Source organism: Toxoplasma gondii, chromosome VIII (genome assembly GCF_000006565.2).
Source record: "Toxoplasma gondii ME49 chromosome VIII, whole genome shotgun sequence".
In the NCBI taxonomy this organism is placed as follows: domain Eukaryota; phylum Apicomplexa; class Conoidasida; order Eucoccidiorida; family Sarcocystidae; genus Toxoplasma; species Toxoplasma gondii.
In genome coordinates, this window is record NC_031476.1 from 6,319,677 (window position 1) to 6,332,051 (window position 12,375).

Sequence of the window (12,375 nt, forward strand, 5' to 3'; positions counted from 1 at the left end):
AGGGCAGAACAGAAGACCGCGCCGAGAGGAGACACGGACGCTTGCCTTGAAACTCTGTTCCAATTTCGTCGGACGGAGACATATGCTTAAATGTAGAGCACTGACGAGCATTCTAGATCAATTGGTCTTCGTGTGGACACGGTAATGTGTCTTGAGAGGCAGTTGGCGTGGAACGAGTCTGCTAGTCACTGCGCGTTACACGATGCAAGTGACATCGAGTCCTTGAGGAAGCTCCGCAGGAAAAGAATGTCTTTCTTGTGCCAGTGCTACGATACGGCAAATGCCAACACCGGTTTCTTCTGATCTGCGTCTGTACCCATGGACTTGTATAGTCCAAAAGGAAGCTACCCTGTTGTCGTCCACTTCGTTGCTGCACCGGGCTTCCGTGCTTAGATGCATGCAAGCCGCCTCTAGCGCCCGGATGCGAAGGGCGCAGCTCCTGGAGGTGGCTTCACATTTTCTTTAAAGTTAGCTGTGTGTTCTGAGTTGTGTTGTCTCTCTATGCGGCTGTCTTCAAGACAAGCAGAGTCGGGAATGAGCACAGACTTGCCTCGCCTGGCGTTCCGTTCCTGTCCGCTACCGCGAGACCGTGACAGTCGAAGAATTCAGTTGTGGCGGTTCCGTGCGAACCAGTGTTACTCGGTGACACAGTAGAGTCACGCTGTTACAAAGGAAGCTGTTCAGTTACTAAACTGGGGAGTCACTAGAAGATTACATCTTTCTGGTACAAGTGCAACGGTGGCTAGCTCTCAGCGACGACGACCCGATGCGGACAAGTGGGCGGCATGCCATGTCCAGACCCTTAAAAGAACGTTCCGTTACATCTCGTAGCTTTCAGAGCCACCGGCAATGTGCTGGTGTGGATTCCATGTATTGCTAGAGCCTCCAATCCAAAGTCGACCCATTCCGTTAAGTCGTGACGAAGGGAAAGCTCGCTGTTCTACCAAGTCTGGACATCCGTCGTCTACTTGACGCACTAGTTGCTGCGTACCACAGCCAATTCTAGCTCCACCTTAGCTGAATTGTCTTCCAGCAACAATTTACGATATTCAATTCTAACGGAAACCTGCGGTTGCCTGTCGCCTCTACACTCTTTCCCCACTGAGCAGTGTGTAAGATGGTCCTGCACATCTGCCAGGGCACTGTCAGCATGGTAGCGACACGATCGCGTGCGTATATCGTGAGGACTCTATGCACGTCTGATACCGTGGCTGCCTCGTGGTGCTATTGGGTTCTCCACTCGTACAGATGCAGACAGAAGTGGTGTGCCCACATGCGTGGTCCAGCAAGCTTCTAAGGGAAACTGAAGGACCGTTACCACTAAAGCCGTTGCAGAAACAGGGAAGCTACCAGAGCGTACTTCGAGTCCTACACCCTGGAAGCACAGTCGCCACCAGAGGGTCCCTGCCCACCCCCGAGGGACGAAATCTAGGTGTACAAACACACGGGAGCCAAATACTTTTGCTTTGACATCTGTGACAACGAGATTGGCAGCACCCGGAAAAGGATGCGCAAAAAGGGTGTTGTGCGCCAGGTGCTTTAGACACAAACAACAACGGTGGTGCCGTCGCCAACCGGAAGACAGTCCACGAACAGAACAACACCAGTGGGTCCTTGAAATTTTCCGTCCCGCCAGAGGCCGCATAGCCCTATGCTCCAGACTTGTGTTTCCATCGCAAGAGGCAACCTTCAAGGTTCCTGCAGAGACGCGCCTACGAGCAGTCGCTGAGAAAAAGGCAATGACTACCGCCTTCTTTGCCCCTCTTCACGCGGACTTCTGCTGCGGCTGTGACTTAGCGGTGACCAGGCCCGTTCGCGTGACAGACGGCGGAGAGCGGGAGAGAGCGATCGCGACCTTGACGAGGACCTTCGCGATTCGACACTCCTGCTGCGCGTTACTCGCCTTCTCGCTGGAGGAGATTCGCGTGAATATTTCCGATCAGCGACTCTCTTTGTTTCACTCCGAACTAGAGATCCTGCTTGGGACATGCACCGGGACCCACCGGCCTCTTGTTCACTTTTGTCTTCGCCCCTTCCCTCGCGCCGCCTCCGAGGCGATAGAGATCGGGAACTCGACCTTCTTCTCTTCCGCCACCTGGCGCAGGAAGGGGATCGAGAAGAGTCTCTTCTGCCACGTCGACTTTCCTCCGAATACGAAGAACGCCTGCGAGTTCGCGCCGATCTTCCGCGACTCTCAACGGACCGGCCTCGTTCGTGGAACCTGCTGTGCGGGCGCCGCTCTCGGGAGGATGAGTGGGATATTTCGCGCCTCTCTCGTTCTTCACGGTCATACGTCCGATCTGAAGTCGAATTGCCTGCCTTTCTAGCGAAGTCGGACGGGGACAGATTCCTGTAGGACGAATGCTCTCGCCGCGGGCTCGCGCTGCTCCTGCTGCTCACAGAGCCGCTGCTGAAACTGTTCGAGCTCGGCGCACGCAGAGACCTCCCGCTGCGACCATTCTTCTGTTTCTTCATTCTCTTTTTCTCCTTTTTCTCGCGCTTCTTCTGCTTCTTCAATTTCTTCATTTGCCGCCGGTCTTTCCAGTCGTCATCTGGCGGTTGTCGGGGCACGGCCATTCGCGGGGACCCTGATCTAGACTCATCGGCCTTAGCTGGCGAATCGGAGGGTCCCTCGCTATTTCGCGCGTCCCTACATGTTCCAGCAGACGAAGCTGCATGAGAAAACACAAAACTTGGGGGGACAGGGGTTGCAGCCAGTAGATCTAAAGCCAAACCAGACGTCCAAGCGCTAGTTGAGTAACTGTGTTTAAAGGTTCCTCAAAGCCGTACCACCGTACGTAAAACGTATGTTGCACACTAAGACTAGCGCTGGGAGATGTTGTTCGATTCGCACAGTTATCGTTTAAAAGAAACCAGATCGAGTCGCACGCCTTCCGCCACTTCACCAGCCGCCTCAGTCACATGTCGCTCAACTCCACTGATCGAACGTGTCACACGCCTCTCCTGACTCCTGAAGGTATTCTCACAGGACTCATTTGCTACGTTCCTTCCAGTTCCGTGCGTACCTTGATCGGTTCCAGGACCCTTTGAGGTGTCAGCAAGAGCTGCGCGCTTCTCTCGGATCTTTTTCAACCTCTCACGCAGTGTGGCAGCAGTTGAGGAGACTTGCGTGCCGAAAAGTTGGTGTCCAGACGAGAGGTCGAGTCCATCAGAGCCGTCTTTCTGCCCGCTCTGAGAGTGTTTCTCCTGCGTGCTTTCGCTATTCAGGATACTCCGAGGACTCAGGCATCCGCTCGCCGCAGCCCCCCCGCCCTTGAGGTCGTCGTGCGGTTTCTTGTGACTCAACGCGGGTGTCTCTGCCTGTGCGTCCCCGCCGGAATTCTTGATCAGCTTCCCTGCAGAGCGCTCGTCCGGGATTTTTTCCTTCTTTGGCCGCTCCGCCTGAGCCTTCTTCTCGCGTTCCTCAGCCACCTTCGTCGCCACCTGCACCCAGCGGCGAATCTCCTCGGCAACTGTGTCGGCCATCGCCACCCCCGGCAAGGTGGCCGTGAACACGAGCTGCGACAGAGCCGCAGAACACCACGAAGTGGGGCTCAGCGTATATTTGGAAAACAACGCAAAGTCTTGAAGGTGGAGACGTACCCCGCAATTCGCTACGTTGAATGAGAATCTCCGGAAAACGAGGGTCGCTGCAGGTCACCTAAGGGAAGGTAGTGGGCCTAACTAACCGCCTGGAATCGCGTAGGATTTGTATCAAAACATCATTCCTTTACACGGGATGCTTTCAGGTCTTTCTTCGCAAGTGGATTGAAGGTTACTGCGGATAGAGCAGCTCAGATACTGCGGGTATGGAGTCTGTGTCGAAGCGTGGGCTACGAGGTCCTAAAGTTCGCACAGAACGGCGGATGTTTTGCAGGCTAGGAAGTCAGAAATCGACAACGCACCTTCAAATCGCTCGCTCGTTTCGCCACTTTCTCGGCGGTGGCAAGGACTTCAGCAGGCGCCGCAACTCCATATGACTTGAGATTTTCGAAAAACAACCCATGAAGCTCCCATTTCTGGCGGTCCCTAAGCAAACTAGATTGCGAGAACATGTTCTCCACCAGTTCCTGAGTCTCCAGAAGTTGAGTCAAAATGCTGGCCTGTCGAAAACGCATGGACCGAAAGAACAGAGCGAGTACCCAGGATCCCCGTAGCTGAGCTCGAGGAGAATTCCCAGAAAGCCATGGCTTCACAAGGAACTTTTTTGGTGCCTCGTACGCCAGCATCCACTGTTCGGCTTCTAGAAACACGACTCGCGCATCCCAAGGCGTTCACACAGGAAAACCTACATTTCGTAGCCACTCTTAGATGCCACCGTTTTGTGCGGAACGATTTCTGAGCAAGACAACGCAGGCGCTCTTCGCAGTCCGACCCATCACAAAAAAACTAACATGTTTTCACTCTTCCCGACTGTCACCTAGTACACATTGAGAAAATAATTTACTCAGGCCACACGGTGCGAACTAGCTGCGTGACCAGTGTTCGCCTTAAGAGTAATATCTGCAAAAAAACAGTGTCGAAAAGGAACGACTGCAGTGAGCACCACAGTCTGTAGGTCTTGAGCACCAACGCCAGACAGGCGGATGACTCACAACAAGCCTCTGTTCAAGGGCAGCTGAATCTAGAGCCGTTCGCGCCTCTTTAAATATCTCCAGGAGTTCTGCGTGCAGCACAGGACACGCAACCTTGCAGGGGTCAGACTCGAAAGCTGGGTAATTCAACTTGGTTGCTCCGATGGTCCCGCGCGACCGTTTTTTCAGGCTATGCGAATTTTTGCTTCCCTACGAAATCTGCTTGGAAGAAAAGGCCTGACAGAACTACCGTACGTACGTAGTAAACAGGTCCAGCAAAGGCAGCGAAACTATTGAACAGTCGAGTCTTGTTCGATTCTTCGGGCAAACGCGAAAGTCGGATTCAACGGAAAACGTCATCGCTTTTCACTCTGGAACATCCGCCAAAAAGTCCGCTGCGTGCAGCCACTGAAGTCTGACGTTGAGCGCATTTCCGGTCTTTGTCAGCTTACTCTCGGCTGCCGTAGGATCTCTCCGGAACAAATCAGGCTCGTCATCGTCCGGACGAACAAGTCCGGCTGCAACGGCTGTTGGGGTAACTCGTTTCAGGCCCTCCTCCGCTTCATCTACACGCGGTATCGTAGGACGAAACCTCTGCAGCCGCTTTTGAATCTCTTGCAGCTGGATCTGTTTCACCAGTTGGATTGGGGAAGAGAGAAACCGAACACAGCAGGAAATGATGCCCAGAAATGAAGCAGGGTAGTAAGAAGGAAAAACTCTCCCTCCAAAATAAAATGCCCTAAAAAGGTTACCAGTCCTCCGTACAAAGCCGGCACGCTTGAACGAGTGGAGTGGCAATGCAGTCTTCTGCGTGATGCCAGCAGAGTTGGGCAGAAACACAGCGTTTTGCCTGGATTGTATTCATATGGCAAGGACCTGAGAATCATGGGATCACGCTCAGAGAAGTCGCACAGCTGACGGCTTTTACTAGTATGCTTTTGGACATATGGATCCATACGCAGATACCCACAGGTCGAAAGAGGCATCTAAATTTTTTATACCTGTAGATACGCGCATTCATACATATGGACACACATGCAGGACCATTTGACTGGTTACGAAAAAGACGCTTTATGGGTGAAACGCGAGCTCTCCATCGTCTACAGTGTCCTCTGAAAAGTGTTGGATGAATTGACAGCCAGGGAGAAGTTCGGAAGCCAAAGGCACTCCGCCGTTGAGCAACCCGCCAGCTACTGCAGCAGAAGAATTGCTAGCATGGGAAGAAGAAACGCAGTGCAACAGCGTGTTTCAAGCCTGATCTGACCACGGCAATAATAGAAAACCAGAAAATGCACCGCGCAGACAACGTTGCCACGAGAATCTGAATCAGAATACAGCAAGTTGCGGTGCCGTGACGTTCAGTCCACATTACCGTGGCCAATGGCCACACCTGTTTCCCGCAGTTCTTACTTGAAATCCGACATTTGGATAGATGGGTCGTTTTCGCCGAATGTACGTGAAGCTGTCGGCATAGGACCAGCATCGGCGAAACATCAGATAGCAGATGACCAAGGAGGCACTGCGGCTAATGCCTTTTGCGCAGTGTACAAGGACGTTTCCGTGCGGAGCCCCGCTGGGACTTCCTTGAGGCAAACTATTTCGAGTCGAGCTGCCTAAGTCTGCCCCCTTCGGGGACGACCGTGACTCGCGGCCGTCTTCCCCACTTTCATCCACAAGGCTCGTTTGCTCTTCCGCGGAGACAAACATGTGATTTCGTCTGGGGTATTTCCGCTGCGGGGCGCTGCTGCTCTGGCGCGGTGTCTGAGAGCCAGACGCCTGAGAGCCTCCTCCCCTGAAGGACTGGTCTCGGATTGCGTTGTCAATGAAATCCATGACGGGGAAGAGCACAGGGAGAAAAACCTGCTGGGGCGTGTCTTGGACGTAGCAGCAGCAGTAGACACACCGGTCAGGGTGGACGACGAGTTGCCCTGCAACAGTTTGCTGCCGGTGGTGGTGAGAGGTCGCTCGCGTATCGCCTGCGGGGTGTGATATTGTCAGCTGCCGTTTGAGCTCGTGAGGCGAGACTTCAGCGTTGTGCACGCAGACAATGTGCGTAATGCGGTTCTGCTGCAGCCAAGTTGCACTCCGGGCGGCAGCGGCTGAACCTAGGAAAAGGTGTGGCAGGATCTGATGCGCCGCCTGTTTCTGGTGTCCCGAAAGTGGCGAGAAATGTGCAAAAAATGAGAAGGCGGGACTGGACGGGCCGCCAGCTGGGACAAGCCCGGCCGAGGTTCGCGACATTGCGGTCACGGGACAGATGGAAACACACGAGTCGGCACCTCGCAGCCTCCAAGAGAGGAACACTGTGTTACTGAGATTCCGTTGAGTACATGTAGCGTTCAGTCATGGTCATTACATCTTTATTCTCATATAGCGGTCGTGCAGTCGAAACTGTTTAGGGATCACCTCGCCACAGCCCCAGAACGGGAATGACGCGTAGAGGGATGCGGGTTTACAACACACGAATGAGATGCCACTGGAAGCAAAGCCTTGAGAGTCGCTGTAGCACTGTAACCTCTAAAAAATTAGAGAGATTCTACCGTGTGCTCAGAGGAGGACTGCATCGTTCGGAAGGAGAGAACGGATGTCTTTCCCCTGCATCGAAGGTCTTTTAGCTGCATGCACGTAACTCTTGGGAACACGCGTGATCCACGACAGGGTCCAGCCCCTGCCGGAGCGACTGTTGTTTCGTTCGCGACATGCAGCATCTCGAGTTCAGAAGCGAAAACGGCTCTAAAGGCCGATGCATCCATTTTATTTGCCTCGTATGAAGGCTTGCCAGATTCAAATATGCGATGGGTTGTCCTCGTGATGTGTACAAAAACCTCTCAGTGGCAGGAATAGCAGCCGGTCAAACATCCGCGATGTCCTGTGTCAGGCACGCCACTAAAGCTGTGGCTTTTCCCAGCTGCATTGTACCGTTGCAGAATATGAATGTGTTTGGTTAGTTTGGCGACCACTGCAGCAACCGACAACCTTGGATGCCCCAAACAGCTAGGTACAAACGGCGATCGTAGTTGCCCGTGTTTGTTGAATCATCTACGTCCCACCGGGGAACGTACAGAAGGTTTCTCTAGTCGTTTCCCGTGTTAGCACTCAGCCCTGAAAAGCGTCTCTGCGTGGAGCATATTAATGCACACTGCTACACTACAACTCCACTCCACGCGTACGTCGTATTCTGGCCTCGTGATGGTGGCAGCGACGCGGCAAGCTAATGTATACTACACGTGGAAGTTTCTGGCATAAGAAACGCATGTCTAACCATGGTAGAAACCCCAGATGCCAGTTCTGTGTTGCTGCAGAGAAACAAATACACACAAGAGCCCGCTGAACAGAGGACTGCTACCTCGCTCTTCAATGTCCGAAGTATCCAGTCAGCCATTAGATCGGGTCGCAGACACTGGATGTTTAGCCGAGGAAGCCAGTATCGTGGTGGTGTTTTGCATGCTCTTCTGGTGCTGCAGAACCTGTTCAACCTGAATCACGTTTTCGAGCACGCGCAGTACAACTGTGTTTGTGTCATAATGCTCGTCCGTTGTCATTCCCTCTCATATTGGTACTTGGATTTCGTTACGGTGCGCGGCCGTTCATGCTACCGCTTGTCGGTGTCGTGCAGAAGAATGAAAAGATACACATAGCAGAGTCTTCCTAATCAGAGTAGATGACATGTTGCCGAATCCCTACACTGATATTCAGCCCTCTCTGTTATGCGCCACAGAGGACTTCCCCCGCGGATACATTCAACAACTCCGTCGTAGGCATCGAAGAAGCACCAAAAAGCTCTGATACATTTCAGACTTTATTTCGTTTGTCGTTGCTTCTTTCATCCCTGTGTGTGGACAGGCACAGTGCACGGAGCCTGTGGTCACACCCCTCTTGAAGCATTTCGTGAGTGGAACAAATGTCCAATATAGGGGTAACACTCCACGGTTACGTTCTACCCTTGGTTCCCAGAAACGTCGAGAGAAGAAAGCGCTGCCCAATATTGTAAGTCAGGCGACAAGCGCACCTAGAATTTGCGAAGAATGAGCGTCGCTGACCGACTGTGTCAATCCGAGTTGCTTCGAGAAAACTTCTCTTCGCTCTGGAGTTACTCTTGTGTGGGTGGGTTCGTTGCAGCCGTCGACTTTCCGGTAAGAGATTCACCATGAATGACCCTGTTGTGCTTCCTGCCCGCACCGCCTTATCAGACTCGAGGACCACAGCCTCAAGCTTGTAAGGCATCCTCTATTGCTCCCGTAACAGATAACAAAGCTTGTTGGCTATTTTAGGTGTCTGCGACGGTGGTGTGTGACACCTACAGCTAGCCAGTGATGGAATTCAATCTTCAGCCATACCACCCACAACAACGCTACTTCCTGTCAGAAGGTACCCTCATGGGTGGTCTATCCTCTCGTTCCTATCCTCAACGTCCCACATCGCTCATTCTGGAAGAAAATCCACAAGACTGCACGAAGATCCAACGATGCGAAACGTATTCGGTGGCTTCACAAAAATACTGTTGATGTCCCTGACATTCGCTTGATGCAGTAAGTCAGTGTGTCGCCCTATCGCCACCCTTCGGCGGAGAAGAACCAAGAATGCGATAGGGGGCAAACTTTGTGCATCAAACTGGCTCCGTCACCGCCTGGCGAGTGGCCGCATGAAACAGAAGCCCAAACGCATGTATCAGAGCGTGATCAGAAGAGAAACTCTTCGTTCTTAGACGTCCACACTGCCCTCGCAGGTCATCTTGGCACGATGGAAAATAGTCAAGAAAATTGCATTCACTAAACGGGGCTTGTTCATTTACGACGTATCTCAGCGCCAAGCCTCTTGCGCAACGAGAAACAATTTCAACCGGAAACGAGAGTGCGGCGCCCCACAACAAAGCTGCAATGTCCTGTTGCAGTTTTGAAATTCAGTGGAGCCCAGTGATGGGAAAGAACCGCAGTCAGCGTGGTGGGCAATGAACAACACGCTTCCCCGTTCCTGCGATGAGCATTTGCGCCACTGTGGAACATGAAAAAGGGCAGACCCCGCTATTGACCACGAAACAGCCCTCTCGAACCCAACAGATGTTGCTGTCCCTGTACTAAACAACTCGGAACGAATAAGGGCTAAAACAGAATCAACAGCAGCATTTGTGACAACCTTTCAGTGAGCAGGAGCACCGGCCGGTTGCTGCGGTTTTACCGGAGGTATGATTTTAGCAAGTTGCGTGTTGATTTGGCTCCTTGCGCTGCTTAGGTATGCTTCGACAGTCTGTGCTTCAGTCAGAACATCTCGAAGTTTCTTGTTAACTTCCGCAATAGATATAGTCTTTCCCGAAACGTCGACGGTGACGGCAGCGGAGACAGAAGGCACCTTTTTTTCGTCGCGCGGGATGCCATCCATGTGACCACGGGTAGTGTCCAAGAGACTCGTCGCTTTCCTCAGGTGCTTGATAGCTCTCAACTGCATATGCTCAACAAAAAAGGGACAAGCACTGGAGTGCTGAATACTTCAAGACTCCTGCTCCTGGACGAGGAGTCACTCACATCCAGGCCTATCATCTCGCACAGGGGCTCTTCCAGCGAAGAGGCAGAATCAGTGTGTTTCGTGAATGGAACCGCAGCTAGTTCCAGCGCAAGATTCTTGTGAAAGCTTGAAGAATCCGCAGTTCAGCAGGTTCTTAGGCAGCCAGGAAAATGGTCTTGACCCACCGACAACACTGCCTGCCAAGGTGTGCTTGTGTCGTGGTCCGGGCTCCACGCTTGCACCGGTGTCAGTCCAGGCTCTCTCCTTACACGCGAGACAATGCTCTTCACGAAAAACAAAGAATACGAAAGTATACCTTCTGGAGACTCGCTACACACTGCGTCTGCACAACCACTAGTCACATTCACGCCTGCTGCCATTAGTTGAAAAACAAGAGCGCGATTCACTTACGGTCTGCTTCCACGCCATATGCAAGAGCAGCGGGAAATGGACTGACGGATCAATCATGCCGTGAAGCAGGGCCTCTTTGTCCGCTGCAGGCAATTTCTCCAAAAACTTCTCCTCTGTTGGGTCTTCTGGCGGCTTTTGTTGTGCACCCCCCGCTTGAGGCACAGGAGTCGCAATCGCAACAATCGGCTGCACTGACGGTTCCTCGTGGTGCTCGTGGTGCTTCGCTGCATGCTTGTGTCCTTCATGCTCAGCCTTTTTGTGCCCCTTTTTTTTGTCTCCGTCATCTTCCTCGTCATCATCTTCTTCAGCGTCCGATTGAAGAAACGAGAATGCTGCGTTCGATCTGGGTCGCAACGAGCGAGGTGTAAGAGGTGCGCGATCGAAACTCATGACCCTATTTTGATTGTCCGAGTTCCTCATAGAGCCCCATCCGTGGACGAGACTTGGAAAAAAAAGGATAGTAAGAGCTAGAGAAATGCCCAGCAAGTTCATCGTGACTGCAACGTGGTTTGCCATGAGAGACATTCGGGTGCTGGGACCCGAGAACAACGGCGGCAGATCCAGGCCCGTGTGGATCATTCGAAAGGGGTCATCGAATATCGAAATTTTTCATGCTGTCGGACCCAGGATTCCCGGTTAGTAGTCGTGTAAAAGACAAAACGTCTCATCAAAGGTCCACATTGGGGAGTAATTCTTGAGCCCGCTTTGTCAGGCGCGGTAGGATAGACCTTGACCCCGTTCACCGAACAAATTCGGCCGAAGGAACTGTCGTCCTATGACGAAAAACCGGGCCTTTTCGATTTCTTGAGTTGGACCGTGGCAGCGAAAGCACATTTAACTTCGCCGAAGCAATTTTTGCGTCGGATGAGTCTTTACTATCCAAAACGAGGAAACCCTCAAGCTCAATTTTAGCAAGGTTCAATGTCACGTCAAGACACCGAGACGCATGACGTTTCAGCCAAGCGCCGCAAGTGAGTAGCCAGTTCCGCAGTGCCTCTCGTTTGTTAAAGCCAATAATCGTACTAGTTGGCAATAAAAAACACATGCAAATTCAGAAACTCATTTCCAGCGAAAGCCACGTATTTCCGTGTCATGTTCACTCGCTAGCCCGCGCCCTGTTGTCGGTCCCACAGCGCCTGGCTTGCTCTAACCGCCGCGCGCCTGCTAGAATCCACGGAAACGTGGCAGGAGCTGTTGCCACCAGCACAACGCCCGATTGTGATTTAGTAACACATGAACGGCTGACGGCCGGCCCCAGGGTTTTGTAGATGGTCGGCGAAGAGGCCGCCAGCAAACGTGACTCTTTCAAAAGCTTTGTTGTGTCGTGCGCTCGGCCTCTGTGGTAAAGCGAATACGTAACCTGACAGGTCCTCAGAAGACACGTATCGCGCGGACGAAGTTGTGTTTCCGTGTTAAAAAATGAGTTCCCTTGTACACGTGTCATGCACCGCCTCCGTACACAGGTTGTGTCGCACACGAAAATAAGCTGCAGTTTGTGACGGCTGGGCACTGACAGACACGACGCAGACAAGGACTCTCTCTCTCCACATCGAGTGCTTTTACCGTGTGTAACTTCATTTGATTTCTACAGGGAAATCAAAACGCGGGGAGATGTGTCGCATAAGTCCGCCTCTCGAGTCTCTCGTTTGCGCATATTGACCGCCAACAAACATGGCGCAAAACGCTGCGCGTGACATTCGTTTGGCTACTGGAATTGGTCCTTGGAAATGCGTATTTGTGTAACAGAGAGGTGCGTCAACCAGTATGGATTGGGTTCCTTTGTGAAGGCCGGAACCGTACCAAACTGCAGCTTCCCCCCGCTGATCGAAAATGATCCAATTTCACGAGAACGCGGAAAAAAGATGTGGATGGAGGTCTCCGTTAGTGTTTG

At 52.5% G+C, this 12,375-nt stretch overlaps 3 protein-coding genes across 3 annotated transcripts; all 3 read right to left on the minus strand.

Annotated features, from left to right (window-relative positions):
• Positions 1-1,591: 1,591 nt before the first annotated feature.
• Positions 1,592-6,967, minus strand: TGME49_268770 (dual specificity phosphatase, catalytic domain-containing protein). The gene is made up of 6 exons (XM_018781519.1): positions 5,985-6,967; positions 5,027-5,201; positions 4,596-4,663; positions 3,906-4,103; positions 3,027-3,519; positions 1,592-2,672 (listed from the first exon to the last, which is right to left on the minus strand). The coding sequence occupies exons 1-6, from the start codon at positions 6,813-6,815 to the stop codon at positions 1,744-1,746; spliced, it is 2,694 nt and encodes an 897-aa protein (XP_018636555.1). The 5' UTR covers positions 6,816-6,967; the 3' UTR covers positions 1,592-1,743.
• An 818-nt stretch (positions 6,968-7,785) lies between these two features.
• TGME49_268765 (hypothetical protein) lies at positions 7,786-8,798 on the minus strand (the record flags this gene model as incomplete). The annotated part of the gene is made up of 2 exons (XM_018781518.1): positions 7,786-7,870; positions 8,584-8,798. The coding sequence occupies 2 exons, from the start codon at positions 8,796-8,798 to the stop codon at positions 7,786-7,788; spliced, it is 300 nt and encodes a 99-aa protein (XP_018636554.1).
• An 18-nt stretch (positions 8,799-8,816) lies between these two features.
• On the minus strand, positions 8,817-11,582 carry TGME49_268760 (hypothetical protein). The gene is made up of 2 exons (XM_002365528.1): positions 10,485-11,582; positions 8,817-10,010 (listed from the first exon to the last, which is right to left on the minus strand). Exons 1-2 carry the CDS (start codon positions 11,061-11,063, stop codon positions 9,711-9,713), a joined length of 879 nt encoding a protein of 292 aa, XP_002365569.1. The 5' UTR covers positions 11,064-11,582; the 3' UTR covers positions 8,817-9,710.
• Positions 11,583-12,375: the final 793 nt, after the last annotated feature.

Excerpts from the sequence above, each read along its gene's own strand:
- TGME49_268770 (XM_018781519.1), bottom strand. The coding sequence starts at position 6,815 with ATGTCGCGAACCTCGGCCGGGCTTGTCCCAGCTGGCGGCCCGTCCAGT. Across the intron at positions 3,520-3,905 it reads AACGAGCGAGCGATTTGAAG|CTCGTGTTCACGGCCACCTT; the intron begins GTGCGTTGTCGA and ends GCTCTGTCGCAG. Across the intron at positions 2,673-3,026 it reads GGGTCCTGGAACCGATCAAG|CTTCGTCTGCTGGAACATGT; the intron begins GTACGCACGGAA and ends TTTCTCATGCAG.
- TGME49_268760 (XM_002365528.1), bottom strand. The coding sequence starts at position 11,063 with ATGATCCACACGGGCCTGGATCTGCCGCCGTTGTTCTCGGGTCCCAGC. Across the intron at positions 10,011-10,484 it reads ATATGGCGTGGAAGCAGACC|TTGAGAGCTATCAAGCACCT; the intron begins GTAAGTGAATCG and ends GAGCATATGCAG.